Here is a 19,887-nt window from a genome sequence, read left to right on the forward strand (position 1 = left end):
GGATTCCTCTAAATTCCCTGTGCTCTAAATGTGTTTCTACTCCATTTTCGTCTTTCATTAGGTCTGGCATTAATCAAAACCTTTCGATTTTCTTAAAATTATATAATTTTATCCAGCAATAGTTTTGCAAACTCAATGACATCATTAAAGGTACATTGACAAAGTCAAAAGGCAGTCTGCCAACGCCGGAGCTATTGACTTTGCCAGTGCTTGCTTTATCTGAACCGGTGCCTTAGAGTAGCCGCCATGTTCCCTCTTTTTTAAATTTTCTTATGCTCTGTTGAGAAGGCTTGAAATAGTTCTGACCAGGCAGTGTTCAGAATTTGAGATTTGATCTACACAGGTTCTGTTTCCATTGCATGGAACTTGGTCATCACATTAATTCTGCAGCATTTGTTTTGCTTCTGGGCGAGCAGTTCATATCTGCTTCCTTTGGTGGCTGCACTCGTTTGGCACCCACATCCTATCAAGTATCCTGGGATTAGCTGTCAGAGGCTGAAGCTGGATAAATAATATTCTGAAAGGCTCCTGCCACAGGAAACCTCTTCTGTCCTGGGCTCTCATTACCTGTAGGGCCCACTGTCCTTGTTTGTGAAATACAGTAAGCTGTCATATAGCTATTTAGTTTCTATATACTGTGTTAAGTTAGCATGAGCTTATTAAATGTTTAAACACAATTTTTCCTTTTGCTTCATTTTGCACAAAACACATAAATGTTGTTGTAGCTTTCAACCCAGAAGAGCTTCGTGATTTACTTGAGAAATAATATGTTATTGCTCTGATATCAGTTTTGCTTGGTACACTATCTGCACAGTGAGTGCTGAAGGCTCCAAGGATAACTCGACACAGTGTTGTTGTGAGGTCTGATCTTCGCACTTCGATAGACATAACACACATGCTGCTGCCAAAATATGGCTCTAAGCGGGTTTTATATTGTTGTGCTGAAAACACACGAGACACACTTGATGTTGCTTTGCATGCAGAGAGCTGGTGGAAGATGATGTGGTCCTCTGCCACTGAGATTTTGAGGTATGGGCCCGCCCTGCTAAAACCCAAATGAGACCTTCATAGATATAAATATACTATGCAAAATAGGGAGGGTGAGAATTAGGTATTGTTAATTCCTATTCATTACAGCATCTTAGTATGCTGTCACCAGTCGCCTTTTATGGACTGATAACTATGCTGATAACTTTGTTGCTTATAATATGTTTGCTTGTATTATATAAGATACTGTGTTTGAGAACCATGCATTAGTAGATAAATACTTCAAATATGCATGTGTCCTCATTTACTCCACGTTCTGGTTTGAAATGATTATATAGCGAAAGAGTGTTCATGTGTTCCACGATACCTGAGGTAATCTAAGTTCATGTTCTAGTTTGTCTAAGCATTGGGAGTTTGTTATGACCAATGAGACACTGTAGCTAGCTCGGTAAGGGGATTTTGGGTACTGAGGTGAGTTTTGGGCCATCCTAATTCACAGAGGTTCCAGGTCTCTATGCACAGTTCTGTAGGAGAACGGAATTCCCGCTGGGGTTATGTAAAAACTGAAACCATCCAAACTGAAGTTAATAAGTTTTTATGTTCAATATTAGGACTCCCCGCATCAACACCCAGTTTCTCAGTCCATCAGGAGCTTGGAGTAGGATACATTACTGATGTCCTCTCTATGGCACCTTTACTTTTGTGGATAAGAGTGTGGACAAATAACAACTTAGGCCTCAACCACAAAATCTTATTGGACTGCCTAAAATTGGATAAGTTTAAAGATATTGCTTGGCTGGCATACATCGACAAGTGCTCTGTAGAACTGGGACGTCCAGAGATTTTCTCCTCCCCGCTTGATCTACAAAAAGCAGACCTAGCTTGGGTCAAGGAAAATTTCTACAAACTTAGGTCCTTGGAGAGAGAACTACACCAGTTAACAAAACCTACGGTCAGAGCGCATTATATGACACTTACCCGTATTGCCATCCAACCGTATCTTGCCCTAGTCAATATCCCGTTTCACAGATGGCTTCTGGTTAAATTTAGATTTAACCAGATCTACTTAGTACTCTGTGACAAACAGGGATGGTTCAAGCCTGAGGATGCACCTGTATGTGGATGTGACAACTTTTCCATACAAGACAATATGCACCTTATGTTATTCTGCCCTTTTTATCTTGCTCCAAGGCAAAAGTATCTGTTACCCTTGTTGAAGGGGAAAGCGTTCATGCAAGCAAAACCTGCTCTTCTGTACCTACAAATGCTAGACTCCCCCCTGGTAATGTTCAGTGTGGCAAATTACCTTGTCGCTGCTGTTCGTATTAGGAGGAGGAAAGTACAAACTAAACTGTAGGGGGCTGTAATGAATTTGGTATCTCTTGCTTTTTTGCACACAATGAGACTTTTAAACTGACCTTTTTATTGTTCTAAAAATGCACTGTTCAATATGAAATAATTTTTATTTGTATTGTATCATATGGAATTTTTTATTATACTTGTATTGTATTATGTAAAAAATTTCATTTTTAAAATATGTACTTGGAATGATTTTAGCTGCTGTAGTATGCTTTTATGATTTTTTAACAAAATCGAATAAAGTGGTTTTGACTTGACTTGACTATTCATTACAGCATCTTAGTATGCTGTCACCAGTCGCCTTTTATGGACTGATAACTATGCTGATAACTTTGTTGCTTATAATATGTTTGCTTGTATTATATAAGATACTGTGTTTGAGAACCATGCATTAGTAGATAAATACTTCAAATATGCATGTGTCCTCATTTACTCCACGTTCTGGTTTGAAATGATTATATAGCGAAAGAGTGTTCATGTGTTCCACGATACCTGAGGTAATCTAAGTTCATGTTCTGGTTTGTCTAAGCATTGGGAGTTTGTTATGACCAATGAGACACTGTAGCTAGCTCGGTAAGGGGATTTTGGGTACTGAGGTGAGTTTTGGGCCATCCTAATTCACAGAGGTTCCAGGTCTCTATGCACAGTTCTGTAGGAGAACGGAATTCCCGCTACAAAGCAGGTGCACCAGCCTTAAAGCAGGGACAGTACGCACTATATCAATGAATGTGCTGTCCACAGCATCTGCAATCTCGCACTGCACTGGGGATAGTGCATTCTGTGAAATTCAAAGTGGCAGCTTCAAAGTCACTCCATGTTTCTCTGTGTAGGCGGCAGTATGCGTCCTCTTTAAATAGGGGATAGATATTCTAATGCAGCGGTGCAGTGAGAGACTGTAGGAGAGGTTTGGGGGCAAGGAGGGGCTCCATGAGACCGCATTTCACCCTCTAGAAGGCTGCCCTCAGGGGGTGCATTGACAGTACGCCACCCTTTTCTGGTGCACGTTCTAAGGACTTGTTTGCCTCTGTGGCTGCATCCATAATACGGCGCAGGGGCAAAGTGATTCCCTCATTTGCATGGGGCTACATCCAGCATGCCAATGAGGGAACACCCTCCTAAAGATAGTGCTGGCGCTATATGTGCAACAGTTTTATCCGTATTACAGAAGGGGCCATGAAATACCATAGTGCACCGGGGGTGCAGAAAACAGGTGCAGACCCTTGTTGCCTCTTTGGTGCACTATGTGTGATACTGCCCCTGGTGGCTTAATCACACAGGCTGAAAGTGACTTTCAGAGTCTGAAAATGAGCTACGTTGGCCGTACCTTAAGGGGTTTATGTGCATGTTGACATTTTATAAAGATAGTTATATACATGGTAGATATTTTGGCAATGTAACTTTTGAGACTGCATTCCCTCCTCCTCTTCCTCTCTTTTGGTTGCATGAATAAGTTACTAAATCTCCACATAAAATATATAAAATGAACCTGATTTTTCAGCATGTGTTTTCATATGCTGTTATATAACTGACCAGGACCGAGAGTAGAACCATCAACTAGAATAAACCATCCCTAATCTGCAGTCCACAAATACAGCATTACCCATGAAGGATAACAGGGTAGGCCTGAAACACGTGGCGTGCACCAGGCGTCTGGTGTTTTGAGAAAAGGTTGTTCAAGGGGAGAATTTCATGTTAAAGAACGCTATTCTGAATTTTATCACTTTAAATACCTCATCAGAATTTCTAGATTTTAGAAAGTTTTCATAACAGCCAGGGCTTGACTTTGAGTTATACTCGCAGAGATACTGCCCAGTGTCATGGTGAGTTCCCATACACTGACCAATTCCATCCAAACGGACAACCAGAAATTTTTACTAATGACACAGATGCGATGAACGAAATGAGTGTTGATGTTCTCTGCATTCGCATTTTGAATGAAACAGCAGGACTAAAGGGGTGACATCAGCATCACCGTATGCCTGGGTGGAAGTACTTGCAGATGAGTTGATCTGTAGTTTTACGACGATGCCAGCATATGCAAATTCAGCCTCTTTCCTTAAATATGCCAGCTGTGTTCACGATCACATTTGGCACATCAGTTTTTCCTCTCCATTTTGTTGTATTTGTGCTATGTTGTATGGAGAGAAAATTTGGGAGGCAGAGCCGGCCAGGTGCTTATTGTAATTTCCACTCTTGATTTGATGTTAGCATACAAGGTACTTTCTGCCACTTTTGGGAGGAATCGTCAAAAAAAGTTCATCAAATTTGAGTACGTTCTAAATTGGTGCATAGAGTACTCTTATTGCAAATCACATTTCTGCACGGTTGATGTCACATTTTACTTGGGCACACATCTAAGCAAGACCAAATGTGGAATAAATAGCAATTATAAAATAAATAATTGTAAACTTGCGCTAAAGAATTTCAACTCTGGTCAGATTCCAGGACTATATTTCCTGACAGTGCATGTTTTCATTTTGATGACAGTTAGACACCAGTATTCATGATGTAGTATGTACATACAGGTGTGATCCACCTTGGCTAGTCATCATAAAGGAGCAGATCAGTTAAAGCCAAGAATGAGTACTTTTAGGAACATGATTTACAGGATTTAACCTCCTTCACATGTGTTTCCTCGTCTTCTTTGTCCCTCTACAGGTCAGAGACGTGGCCCATTCAATAAATCCTGGTCTACTCTGTGTTGCATGTGGATCTTACAGACGGGGGAAGCTCACCTGTGGAGACGTAGATGTTTTGGTTACTCATCCGGATGGGAACTCTCACAAAGGCATCTTTGGCAAACTCATTGATGGGCTGAAAATGCCAGGTGAACAACTTTACAGAAAATGTTTGCATGTTGCCACACAATGTATGCTGAAAGACATATGTATTGCAGAGATCTATTCTAAATGTCGTGTGTTAAGAATTTAGTACGATGTGTGTAATGGATGAAATGCACAAAAAAATTGAGCACTATTCTTTGAGACTAAACGTATAGCGGTCTTGTACAGGAGTTGTTACTAAGTGTGTGTCAGAGCCCTTATCAGGAAGCTAGGGGGTTAACGGGAGCTACTGGGCCCAACAGTGGTCGTTGACACCTTTTACATCTGAGGTCCCAGGGCCCGACTTACTATGGGTCCCGAGCAACTGGCTCAAGTACCCCTTCAGCACTTGACTCACAGTGATAGCACGGGTGGAGCAGTTTAAGGCTTCTTGGGTTTGAAGGTAGACACGGGGTATGAACACAGACTCACAATTCAAAATATGGTCAATAGCAGCAATAAATGATCGCCCAGTCAAATACTTTCTTTTATGACTAAAGGAGTATTTAAATACGACTACAAAATGAAATTCAGCATACACAAACAATACACACAGCTCCCTGATGTCAGGGCTCTAGTGTTTAGTGGGCAGTCCCCTGTGTGCCACTTCCTTCTCACTAGTGGTTATTCCCCATGCACTGTATACGACATTCATGTTAGGCTCCTTTATCAGTCCTAGTGTCTTCAGTCCCACTCCTTCTCTGTTAGAAAAGTCAGAATTGTTTCCCCACTGAAGTGCTATCTGGTAGACAAGTTCCCCTGGGGCCCTATGGCCCTTCACTCAGTATTACCCACACAAGTAGGGATTGTCCGACTGGGGACTCTGAGAGTGTCTCTCAGCCAGTTCATAGAGGCAATGGCTGAGTGTTCCCGATTTTCCACCAATGCAACAGTAAGTTTCTTTGGGTCTTCCCCACAGGTGGGGGGTGTACAGTTGCTTCGGGTTCCTATCGTCAGTCGGCGTATTGGCCAGCATGGCTCAGCAGCGCTGCCTCTCCCCACGACAACTGCATCAACCAGGTTCTGATCCTTTTCTTGTTCTGGTAAACCCCCCCCCCCCCCCCCTTCTGGCTTTCGGGATCACCATACCTGCTCCTCACTTTTGGTGACAGCCCAATCGTCATCACAGCTGATCTCTCTTCATGGCAGCCCTCTCTGGCATACAAAGTCACCAACTTATACATTGTACATGGGCAACGGCCCGATTGGCACAGCAGAAGCCACTGCTGCCTCTTCTGTGATACGGGGTCCCCAACTTACATGCCGCACACAGGCGAAAGCCCCTCAGCATGGCAAACTTTACTGCTGCCCCCTTCTGACATATGGGTGTACACACTGCACTTGGGTGACAGCCCTGTGTCTTCAGCAAAACTTCATGGTGGCCCCCTATGGCATACGGTGTCACCGACTTACAATCTGCAGGCAGGTGATGGCACGGTAGTGATGATGGCCACGGCTTACTTCGCGGTCGTCCCCCACTGGCAAACGGGGTCGCTGACTGGAACCTACACAGAGGCAACAACCCAATTGGTGCAGCAGCTGATTCCTCACACTTCACTACAGGGATCCACTCTCCAGGACACCGCATTGGACGTCTTCCCCTCCAACAATCTCTTCCTCACAGGGCACACTCGTCTTGGCAAGCAGACAGGTACTGGTGCTCCAGGGACAGGTTGTCTTGGATGTCCCTGGGTGATATCCCCTCACATAGCTGGAATACTGGCAGGTCTTTGCTTCCAGCCCCAGTCACAGGCAAAGGTCTTGCAGAGCTTCCCATCCTCACACAGGTTTTCTGGCTGGTTGTCATTTTTCGGGATTTCGGGATTACCTTTTTATAGTCCCTTTTCAGACACCAAATGTGATTTAGGGTCTGAGTCTTTGAAATTTGTGTTAAGTGTCTGCTTCCTTTTGAAGGGAAAACTCCTCTGCCCTGCTTTTCCTCCAGAAAGCAGCCTGTCACAGCAGGAGCGACTAAAAAATCTGCAGCCAGACAACATAGGCTAAAGGTTCTAGGGGTTCACACCCAGATGCCAGCCACAGTGATGTGTATCAGAAACTTACCACAGGGCCTCTGCCATACTCTTTGATTCCCTTTTCAGCCCCATCTCCTTCCCAAGATGTGCTCAGGCCCTCTTCCAGTGATCTCTCTTATAATCAAAGAGCACCCTTTGAAGTGTGCAGGAGAGTCTGGCTCTCCTTCCTCCACTGTGTGTCCCACCCAGCTCACAGGATTGAAGCAAGCCACTAATCTGTCTGGGAGGTTCCTCTACGTCCTCATGCTCTTCCAATCAGCCTTGGCTTTCCCAAAATGTAACCCAGGGTCTTCCATATATTGCACCATCCACAGGCACACATACATCTTGGACATACATACAACACAAACACACACACTGCACAGCACTACATACTAACTTGATGTAGGCCACAGAAGAGTTAAGAAAACAATAGCAGGACTTTACATGAGTGAGTCTGTAGGACTCACTCCAATCACACAGGTAAAATGGCCTGTTCACTTCTACTGATCACAACACAATATGCTGCCTCCACCACGCGCATGTTGCTTAACTCCTGGCAAAGACAGCAGCATTTTACCACTATGAGGGTAGTGCTGTAGGTGCCCCTCCCGGTCCAAAATGATCTCAATCTGTGAGACAAACCTATGTCATGCCGCACACTCATGCTCTGTGTTAGCCCATGACAACACAAATCAGCACCAGGAATCCAGACATTGTTGCAGCTGGGGCACTCAGGGCAGGGCTACATGTCTGTCACTATGCCAGGACCTTCTTCCCAACAGTGTGATGTGTAGTTAAGTGTGGCCATTAGCGTTTTTGCTCATGCTGAAATGTCTGGCGGAGTGATTGAGCCCTTCGCTTGTCGACAACGATGTTTGCTATGGAGTGCTTGCTAAATATTCTGGCTGTATGTACGCTATTGGCACCAGTCAAAATGCATTAGTTTTCAATTGTAGCACAAACGTTTATTTCCAGAAAATTGTACCCCAGTCGTCACTTGTGTTTTAAGGTCTGTCATACTGACTTGCCGATTGTACGAGGATTAGGTGTGAACAGTGTTTGTACCTGATCCCTTTACCCGACTCGCGACTCGCGGCTTGAGGTGAGTCGGGACTTTGACCCTTTGGGAGATCCGAGGAGCCGTTCTTCCCCCTGGGGACTGCTTGCTGCTGTTTACCCCTGTTTTCTTTCTGGCTACGGGGATTCTGCGGGTGCGGCGGCCGGGGACTGCGAGTACCAGCATTCCCTGACCACCCACAGCTGGTACTCTTCCCCTGCCGGCCCCGCCTCCTGCCTGCCTGCCTGCTGTATAATACCTCTTGCCGCCCCCGCTCCGCGGGTGCGACTCGCGGCTAGAGGTGGGTCGGGACTTTGACCCTTTGGGAGATCCGAGGAGCCGTTCTTCCCCCTGGGGACTGCTTGCTGCTGTTTACCCCTGTTTTCTTTCTGGCTACGGGGATTCTGCGGGTGCGGTGGCCGGGGACTGCGAGTACCAGCATTCCCTGACCACCCACAGCTGGTACTCTTCCCCTGCCGGCCCCGCCTACCTGCCTAATACATACACTTCCTGGTTCCGTCCCGCGGGACGCACGCGGGACGAAGCGCGGGGCTAAGCCCGGGCAAAGGGCGGGCCCTCTGTGGCCCTCAGAGGCACGAGGAGGACGGGACGGGCCACGTTATTTGACCCACAGCAACTGACGGTATAGTGATATATACCATTGATAAGACTATTCACGGTCATTTATTGCTTATACGGAATATACTTTATTGTTAGTGACTCATAAGGGGGCATATCACATTCCCATATTACTGCCAGAGAATGGAAAATCTTCTCCAGAGCTATGCATCACCTATTATTGATGACCGTTGCCATTTGTTATCCCCGTCTCACACCCCCATTAGTTTGCCGAATCTGCCCTACTGGGAGGAACTAAATGCTCTGTGCGGGACCAAGTTCATTCCAATAACATCCCCCTCCCCCGTAAAAGGCCTTATTACTAACACTTCCTCTGCCCTACCACCCAATGAGGATAACATGCAGGCCACTGCGCGGTTGCCGGGCCATAGTGTAAAAAGGAGACATGACGGGACAAATGATCACGATCTCCAATCTAAGATACAAAAATATTGTATCGATCCCCCAACGCCTGTCATAAACTCCACCACATCCAGTGGGGAAGCTGAACGCTTGGATGATAATATATCTTTGCCTCATTTGCAACTACTACCCCAACTAGAACAATTGTTAAATTCTGTTATAGCACCCCTGCTAGAACAAATTACCTCTTTAGGGGATAGGTTGACAAGCATAGAGATGGCTATTAAAACTAACTCCTCTCCCGTTACAAAGCTGGCAACACCTAATTGTTCCATGCCACCAAATGTACCTGAAGGCCCTATGCTGATGGACATTACTAAAACTGTTTCCGCAGAAAGACAACGTCCCAGCACGCTTCCTCCAACAGATACTAGTACTGCCCACAAACCTTTGTACAACATAAGGAAAAATGTCACGATTACAAAAGAGCCTCCTAAGAGACAACCACCACTGGTCAACAAAACTGTCCCCAATTCCTTAGTAACGGACCACTCCGCTGCTAGAGTAGAACCAAACAGAGCAGCACGCATAGACTTACCCCCGGAAGCCGCCCCGTTTGTGCTGGTTCTCTCAGGAGTACCAGCTCCATCACGTAGGAAACCCGAGAGCGACCAGGACCTATTACACAAGGTCACCTTCTGGTTAACTAAAAATAGACCCCTGCCACCCAATAAGGATGGAGGTATTCTGAGTGTCAGAAGGGTGGGCTGGCTTGGGTCCCTACCAAAGGACATTCCCGGGGACCTAGTCCTTGTCAAATTTAGGAATAGGAACATTGTCCCCTTTTTACGATCCTTTCAGCCCCACGAAGGTGACGGCCCCATTTCCATTTGGGATCTGTATGATTTTTATCCATGTACCCCACATTTCCCTTTTCCGAGATCTACAGTAGATTTGTTAGAAAGGGGTGGTATTAGCTTACCAGTCCACCACAGATTTGATTTATCTTATAAATACTGTAATGTATGAGTAGTGAAGTTTTTTCTTGCATTAAGTGCCAATAGCTGAATGCAGGGTAGCATTCCTGAAAGGACTCTTTTTATTTGTATTAACATGGTCATAAACGTCTTTCTTTGCCATTTAATTGTTTTTTAAGCAAGATTTTTAAACTTCTAACTGCTTGTATAAATTTGTATATATTAGTCATGTGTCTTGTGAATGTATTTTATATGCTTGTCTTTTATGAAGGAAATCTTCGAAATAAAGACGTTAAAAAAAAAACTGAATTGTAGCACAAACGTTTATTTCCAGAAAATTGTACCCCAGTCGTCACTTGTGTTTTAAGGTCTGTCATACTGACTTGCCGATTGTACGAGGATTAGGTGTGAACAGTGTTTGTACCTGATCCCTTTACCCGAGTAGTGTGATCATTCCCCTGCGCTCCGATTTTTTTTTCCCCTTGCACATTTCGCCAGGTAACAAATTGTGCAATTTGCACAAAGAAAGCTGGTCAGAAACAGGGAATTTGTGGGGAAATCTAGTGCGATAACTCCAATTCCACACCTTACACATCACTACAAGCATTAAAATTCAGAATCGGTCAGATTTCACCCCAGTGGCAAAGCAAGGGGAACAGTAATGTATTTTTCTTGGGAAAAAGTACTACACTGTAAATACAGACAACCCAGAATTAGGACTCAGTAAGTTTGGCTCACGCAGAATAAGGACCCAAGTGTTTTTATTTGGTCTACAATTCTCGGTACTATATGTTTACTTTATGCAGAACATTAGAACATATGATACAAGAGAAGCTCTGTTAAATTCAGCATGGGTAGATAGTTTCTATCTGTTTCTATTTTGTCCATGTTTTCAGTGTTTTACATATATGAATCATTAATCAAATGTTTTTTTCTTTATTAAGGCTTACGTACCACTGTGTTTTAAGTAGCCTTCCTTATTTTTTATGATGCAGGGTTCTTGACTGATGATTTGGTGAGTCAGGAGGACAGTGGAAGCCAGAAGAAGTATATGGGAGTCTGCTGTCTTCCTGGTCCTGGAAGGAAACACAGGAGGCTTGATATCATTGTTGTTCCATACAGCGAGTTTGCGTGTTCTCTGATGTACTTCACGGGTTCTGCTCACTTTAACCGCTCCATGCGGGCACTTGCCAAAACCAAAGGCATGAGTTTATCGGAGCACTCTCTAAACAAGGACGTTGTCCGCAATGGGAGCGTGAAGGTCAGCACAGGATTTCCTCTCCAAACTGCCGCTGAAAAGGATGTGTTTGAGCTGCTTGGTTTGCCATATAGGGAACCCAATGAAAGAGACTGGTGATGCCCCCCATGTGTCCTCTCACCTACTTTGCATACCACACTTTAATTTTGATTTTACCTAAATACTCCCCTTGCATGCCCAGGTACATCTTCAACAGATTAAGCAGACCAAGGTTGGTTATTGGACTATGATCAATGGTACTCTACTCATGAGCAGTTTTAAACATACTCCCATTTCTGTGCCATATATGTATTTTTAAGATCTGCAGTATTTTAAGGATTTCATTTGAATTGTAAGAAAAAAAAAACTATTCTGTTGCACTACTTCCAACAGCTGCAGTTTTAACTTTAAACTTATTAGTATGAAGTGATGTATTAATTGTATGTTTATGTGGCGCTAGTATAGGCCGTTGACTGCTTCCAAGCGTTTGCTGCTGAAATTATCTAGTAAGGAAGGAATGATTGAGGAAACTCATAAAGAGCTAAATTACATGTGCAGAGATTATATGAAGTATGGTAGACATTGATGAGAAAGAGCTTAGTGTCTATGTGTAAATTATTCTCAGCGCACTCTCCTTGTGTCCACCCTCCTTGAATGTCACCTTTGGTTTTTAGCTGAAGGAAAATCAAAGGGAAGCCAGTGCCCTAATCGGTAGAGACATTTGCTTTATTTTTTTAGCAGGTGGAAGAAAAATGGAAGTTTGCTGTTTTTTATAGTATTTAAAAACATAATAGCATTTCGCTCTATCGGCGAAACATGCCTTTGAAAGTGAAATTACAGGTTTCCAATTTCATGCAAAAGGCAACAGACATTGTTGCAGCCCGTTTACTGATCCTGTCTCCGTAGACCCCCAGAAGGACGTGAGCGATGGACCCTTGTGTCAGATTTCATCAATGCTTAGAGATCGTTGGCTAACTGTGAGCTTGGTAGTATAAATAATGTTTCTTCACGATTAACGTTATCTTTATTGCGCTGATCATTCTTAGCCTTATTATTACTTGGTTATTTTCACAGTGATTGTATGTAAATATATTCAAGATCCGATTTTTAGACTTATAGAGTGGTCAATTGAAGGACTATAATGAATGCGTTCTCCATGGCTGTGACACTCATTTGTTCAGTCTGACAGTGCCCAACTGTGGTCATGTGGAACTGTCCTCGTGTATTTTACGAGAACGGTATCTAATGAGTTGCCCAGTTGTTGACACTAGTGGATTATTGCACATCTGTAGTCTTCCAGTACCTATTGGGCATGCTTTATACACTGTGGACCTGATTCACAAAAGGACTCCGCACTTGGGAATTTGCATTGGGGAGATTCAGCCCCGCGTTCGGAGACTCCCCCACTACTGCGGGACCTCCGCCATGAGTGCAGAGACCCTTTGTGAATCAGGCCTGTGAATCCTTGGAGTGCTGTTTCTGAAAGAACTGGCACTCCTCTGACATCTGACTGATTAAAGTTAAATTGTCAGGAAAGACTAATGGCACTCCAGAATTTAAATGTATGAGAAGGTTTTGGGTTTATGTCAAGACCTGCGAGGTCTGTGATGAACCTTTCTGACAGACTGCTTAGCAAAATTCTGATTAAGCTTCAGTTGCATGGCTGGCTACATGTTAGGTCCGGTTTTGACAATCTTGGTTCAGAAGTTTGGGTGCCATTCTGCAAACCACAAACAAAGACTCTACAAAAAGAATCCTCCTGAAATCAGCACATTTTGACAGCAGAGTTGCACCCACCGGATGGCTAAATATTTCTTAATTTTGGCTGTCATACTGTTTTATAAGGGCGGATTTTCAGAAACTTGGCTCATACCTCAGGAAACTCCAGGACTTCTTTGGTACTCCACAAATTAGCATAAGTGTATGTTTAAATTGTTAGCACACTTTTTACCTGATTTCTCGATCCCAGCATACTGTTGTATGAACATTGTCTTCTAATTTTAAACCCATGTGTGCATTTTAACCTTAACTTTAACTTGAATGTAACTTGTGAATATAGTTCGGATTACAGCTGTAGTGTTTGTAGAGAGATAATGTGCAAAATTCTTAATAAAAAATTGAGAATTATTTAAAGATAAAGATTACCTGACAGTGGTGTTTTTGCCTTACTACAAGACCATCTTTTTGGTATGTAAGGTTCACAGCCATGGAGAGTTAAAGTACAACTAAAGTGAACACCTCCAATCTCTTTCTACAATGTTAGTAGTTATAGTTTTTTGTGAACAAGTGGGTGTTATTAGCAGTGGAAGCAAAATTGGGTTCTTATCTTGATTCCAAATACTCTCATACAAATAGTTATCTTCTTATGCCCAAGATCACTGACATGTCTATATTTTTCTTGTTTAAAAAAAAAAAGGCAAAATATCATTATTCTCTAAATAAACACGGCAAAAGTGCGTGTTTTTCTTGCCACAATATGAACTATATATAATATATTTGTGTGTGTGTGTGTATATATATATATATATATATATATATATATATATATATATATATATATATATATATATATATATATATATATATAGGTTGATTCCTGCTTCCCAGGCTGTAACCGCAGAGAAATACGGACCACCACACAGCTTTCAGAGTGTTTCACATCCAAGGTTTATTATCCATTGGCAGTTAAGGTAGGCATGAAGTGTTTCGGGCAGGAACTGCCCTTGATCACATGGCGGACATGCAGTAATGTTCACTTTAAATAGGGCACACACTCATTTTATTCACAATGACACCACGTGCTCTAGTGATGAACACTGAAGATAGACTCCAAGTGTGGAGTATTTACATGTCTACAGGATTAGTTACAATTGCAAAATAGCGTTTTATATGCGTAACAGCGTATTATCAAGCATTCATAATATCGACATTAGTCATTGTAACAGTGTAACATTTATAACCGCATAAATGCGTTAGGTTGTGCAAAATCAGCTAGCAGCATGACATGGTATTCAGTAGATAATATTTACATCTTGATTTATATGCACAAAATAAATAACATATAAATATGTTAAAATTGATTATATAAAAGACCCTATTAAAAAGCCATTTAATAATGATTGTGTTACATATACACATTCATGTTGTGCTAAAAATAGATGTGCAAATAACCTTATATGTTACCGCAGTGAAAATCAACATTGCCAAGATGTAATGGTAGTAAATACATACTTAAGCTGCATCGCTGAGATATTACGCTTAAACCTAATGTTACATGCTGTGTGAGCAGTTATCAATTAAAGTGCAAGTGCTGAAAATGGTTAACCTAACTAGTCTGACTGTCCCGATCCCGGGAGAACACCATTAATGAATTAGGTAACCATATTTTGCAAGTTCATAATCCCAGTTTATGTAAAAAGTGCTAAGTGATAATAGTGCATGAAGAAGAAATTCTTCTAAAAAAGTGATTGTGGAAAGAAGTAAGATTTAAGGTTTGATAGAAGAAGCCAATCAACACTTCTCATGATATTGTTCATTTACAGATATAGCTAACAACACTTACTGACAGGGACTGTATATTATCATAGTGGCCATAATAGGAGAGATGGTAGAAGGGACAGGGCAAGGTGAGTTTATTTATAGAAAGGTGTGCATGTCCTCTCTATCGTTAAGGCCATTAGGATGTTTGCTGTTAAGATTAAGGATGTATCTAGTCTCTAATTGCCTTAAAGCCTTGTCTCTGTCTCCCCCTCGCTTAAGTACCGGTGCCTGATCAATCACAAAATAAGTAAGACAGTTAACGTCTTTGTTATGACTTATTTTAAAATGTCTGGCTACCGGATAAGCCGGGTCACAATTAATGATGGCACGGATGTGCTGCAGGATACGCATATGCACCGGATTCTTCGTGCTGCCTACATAGCGTAAGCCACATGTACAGGTAAGAATATATACGCCATACTCAGTGCGGCAGTCGTATTTGCCCCTTATAAGCTGTTCTTTGGTTTTAAAAGGGGTCCTGTATGTGGTAGTATTGGTTCCAAAGTTACATGCCCGACAAGTCGCGCATTTGCGAAACCCGTTACTTGTAGGAAGCCACGTCTGAATATTAGTGGTCCCAGTGGGGATCTCTTTAGATAAGAGATTAGCCATGTTTTTAGACTTTCTAAATGTTACACTGGGATGTTCTGGTAACGTGGTTTTCAAGATAGGGTCAGTTAGAACTATGGGCCAATTTTTGTTCAGGATATTGCGTATCTTGCGTTCCTGTTTGCTGTACGTGGTGATTAGTCTGGGTGAACTATCTTCCTCTGTTGTGTGGATATCTGACTCAGTGGTGCTAGGTAACAAGGCAGATCTAGGTCTTTCATTGGTTTTCGCCATGGCTTTGTTAAGGATGTCTTCACTGTAACCCCTATGTCGCATACGGTCCAAACATGACTGGCTACAGGCATCGAATTGTTCCGAAGTGCTGCAGATGCGCTTAAGTCGTAACAATTCCCCGTAGGGTATGCTTGCTATCAAGTGACGCGGATGCGCACTTGAAGCGTGTAGTATTGCGTTTCCAGCAGTTGGTTTCCTGTATGCTGTGGTTGTCAATTTTTCATCAATTATCTAACATCCAGAAATTCTAACATGGTAGCACTCATGTGTGAAGTAAATTGCAAGTTAAACTCATTAACATTTAACAAGTTAACAAAATCCTGTGCACTCTGCATGTCACCCTTCCAAATAACAAAAACATCGTCTATATAACGAAGCCAAGAAATAACATTCTGTTCAAATATAGCTCTGTGATTAGTCATGAGGACCCGCTTCTCCCAATGTCCCACGTGTAACCCCGCGTAACTTGGAGAAAAGCAGGCCCCCATGGCCACCCCCTGTTTCTGCCTGTACACATTCTTTTCAAATGAAAAATAGTTGTTATTTAGGCACCATGAGATAAGTGCCATGAGCATTTTGTTATGCATGGCATATTCAGCAGGCCGTGTTTTCAGAAAATGTTCAACTCCACGTAAGCCACATTCGTGTCGAATGCTGGTATAGAGAGATTCTATATCCAGAGTCAATAGAATCCATTCTTTAGACCAGGTCATATTGCCAATGTGCCTTAAAAAATCCCCTGTGTCTTTTAAGTAAGAGGGCATGGTTTTCACTAGGTCCTGTAGATAGAAGTCAATGTATATTTATATATATAAGGTATATATATAAGGTATGTCCAAGTTCCTAGAGTAGGTAGCGCAGCGCGTTCAGCCACACCGACAAACAGGAACCAGCGAGACCCAGGAAGGTGCAAGTTTTTCTTTTTATTTAGATGTTAGCCCAGCACCAGTCCGCCATGACGCGTTTCGGCTAAAGATAGCCTTAATCACATGACAACGTCACGAGGGCTGACCACCCTTTTAAAGTGCCATCACATGGTATGGAAAGCAAGAAAATACTAGACTTTCCAAGAAACTACAACTGTAGTATTGCAGCATAAATGCGATTATTGCACAAACAAAATACAATATACAAGTTGTTAAAATGTCTGTTCATAATTGCAGTAAAATACATTTTGACAATAACAACTCGTAAAACCTCAGTAATTAAATTACGCTGTACAAATTCATGGCAACGGCTAAATGAACTTCATTAAAAAAGTACAAAAGTTAAAAGCCAATAAATAATTATAAATAATTATATTGCCATTAAAATTCATTCAAAGCAATACTCGTTGTGTAAGATCAATCTAACAACTGTTATGTTGAGAGTACAAGTGAGTGACATAAGATCCCTATTGTCATGGATTCTAATGTGATAAAAGAACATGCTGCCCGAGTGGGCTGTACACCATTACTGAGGTAAAGAAATACTGATTTCTTTGTGCAAATACACAACATTTAGTGCAGAACATGTTAAATGGCTTTAAAGTGCTACCATGAAAAGTGAAATAGTGCAAAAGAAATGTTAAATCATTTTTTTTTTGATGAATTATATACAAACAGGTCAAAAGGAGGGTCCAAGGTTCATATTATACTATCTAATTTCTAGTTAAAGATTGATGTTTACAGGACAGTAACAATTCTGAGGATGAAAGTGCAATGTGCAAATGGCAAGGTAGGCGAATTCCTATAGATAGGTGTGGCAATCCTCCCCCATATTAAGCCCTTGCGGTGCCTTAGGGTTGAGTGATATGATGTAACGGGTCTCCAATTTTCGAAGTAGGGACTCTCTATCACCTCTCCTCTGGGGGGGGGAACACAATCTATCACAAAATACTTCAAAACGGAGGCATCCTTCCCATGTGTTTTCTCAAAATGCCTAGCAACTGGATATGCGGCATCTGCATTAGTAATAGCACGCAGGTGTTGCAAGATCCGCTTGTGGACTTGTGGCCTGGTGCTTCCCACATATCTAAGCCCACATGGGCATTCCAAAACATAGACTGCAAATTCTGATTTGCAATTCAATTTTTGTCTGATTTTAATTGGGAAAGGTGACAGTGGTGTGTACACCTCCGACTTGCTTATACCATGCTTGCAGGCTTTGCAGGTAGAGCATCTCAAAAATCCCTTGCTATCGTCTAACCATGAGCCTGTGATCACCTCTGGGCTACTGGAAACCAGACTATCTTGCATAGAACGAGCTTTGCGATAGGTAATGCTAGGATATTTAGGCATTGCAGGGCCAATAACAGGGTCACTAGATATCAGGGACCAATTGTCCTTGATTATTTTATGGATGTTCTTATGCTGATTACTGTAGCCAATGATCAATCTAGTTTCCTCACCTGATCTATTGGTGGGAGGTTGCTGGCTTACAACTCCTGAGCCCAGGAGTACTGACCTCTCTATTTTGTTAGCCCTTTATATAGCATTATCTATAGTCTCAGGTTTGTAGCCCCTTTGGAGGAAGCGTGCCCTACAGTGGGACTGTGCCAACCGGCAGATTCTCCTGACACGAAGCATCTCCCCATAGGGGATGCTCCGTATCAGGTGCGCTGGATCATGACTGCCAGCGTGCAGCCGAGTATTCCCTGCCGTGGGCTTGCGATACAATCTGGTTTGGAGATTGCCATCCTGGACAAAGATTTCCACATCCAGGAATACAATGGACTGTGTGCTTATACTGCTGGTGAATTGAATGTTAAGGTTATTCATGTTAAGTTCTTGTATGAATTCCCTCACCTCACTCTCAGTCCCATCCCAAACAAAAAACAGATCGTCAATATACCTTGACCAGAGTTTCACTTTAGTGTTCATAGTGACGGTGTGTTCCGCCATCAGGACCTGCTCCTCCCAGTACCCCATGTGCAGACAGGCGTAACTGGGAGAGAAGCAGGCCCCCATTGCTACACCCCTGGTCTGAAGGAAAAGCTGTTTGGCAAATAGGAAAACATTGTTTTCTAAACAAATGGAGATCATATCTATCAGCATTTTCGAGTGTTCATGGAAGCCAGCTTCCCTCTTTCCTAGAAAATACTGGATGGCTTTCAGTCCGTCTTGATGGAATATACTGGTGTATAGCGAGGTGACATCCATGGACACCAGAATGTAGTTGGAATTCCATCTGAAATCAATAAGTCTCCTTAGTAAATCACTCGTGTCAAGGATAAAGGAAGGCAAGTTTTTTACGTGGTCTTGTAGGAAGAAATCAATGTATTTGCTCATATTTTATAACAGGCTGTTACATGCGGAGATAATAGGCCTCCCTGGAGGCTGCTGGTAGTTCTTGTGGACTTTAGGGATGAAGTATATTACCGGAGTCACTGGGTAGTCCTTCTTTAGAAATTTATACTCATCCATAGTCAGCAAGCCTTTGCTCCGCCATGCAGACAGTTTGGAATAGATTTCATTCCTTGCTACAAGTGCGTCCTGCATGGTAATACGTTTGTAACAGTCCTTGTCGTTGAGCTGTTTAAGAGCTTCACCCAAATACATTTTACGTGGCCATAAGACCACGTTGCCACCTTTATCCGATTGTCTTATAACCAAGTGTTTATTTGCTTTGAGCTTTTTCATAAGTTTGTGGTATTCACTGTCTCTGTAATTGTATCGTTTAGATGCATGAGAGTTCTTAATTTGCAACTCCTTCAGCTGTGAGGTGACACACTCATGAAATATATCTACATTGTCTTTGACCATCAGGGGACAAAATTTGGATTTCGGTTTGAATGAGTTCTGACAGAGTATAGGAAGGGGCTCACCACCCAACGCTGTTTGACTCTCTGTATGATAAGGAAACTCCTCCTCCTGGAGTTCCATAAATTCCTGCGTGAGAGCTGCTCCCATTGTGACTGTTTCGTTAGAACCACCAGTTGAAGTATGGACAGAAGCGGCCTCCTGGGTCCCAATAGTAGTACTGGGATCCACCTCTGTGCGTGTTGCATGATATTTGCGCAGCTTTAATTTACGCACATACTTAAACATGTCGATCTTGGTTGTGGCATAATCAAAGTCACCCCGTGGGC

General features: G+C 42.6%; 1 protein-coding gene across 3 annotated transcripts in view; it reads left to right on the top strand.

The window, feature by feature from the left end:
* The window catches only part of POLL (DNA polymerase lambda), a 279,739-nt gene extending 266,165 nt beyond the window's left edge, over positions 1-13,574 (top strand). For all 3 annotated transcript variants that reach the window (XM_086922660.1, XM_086922661.1, XM_086922662.1), the window contains exons 8-9: positions 5,005-5,173; positions 11,194-13,574. In XM_086922660.1, the coding sequence (XP_086778786.1) occupies positions 5,005-5,173; positions 11,194-11,555 (531 nt within the window). In that variant the 3' untranslated portion in view covers positions 11,556-13,574. The remainder of the gene's footprint in view (positions 1-5,004; positions 5,174-11,193) is intronic.
* The last annotated feature ends 6,313 nt before the right edge of the window (positions 13,575-19,887 follow it).

This window comes from Lissotriton vulgaris, chromosome 5 (genome assembly GCF_964263255.1).
Source record: "Lissotriton vulgaris chromosome 5, aLisVul1.2, whole genome shotgun sequence".
In the NCBI taxonomy this organism is placed as follows: Eukaryota; Metazoa; Chordata; class Amphibia; order Caudata; family Salamandridae; genus Lissotriton; species Lissotriton vulgaris.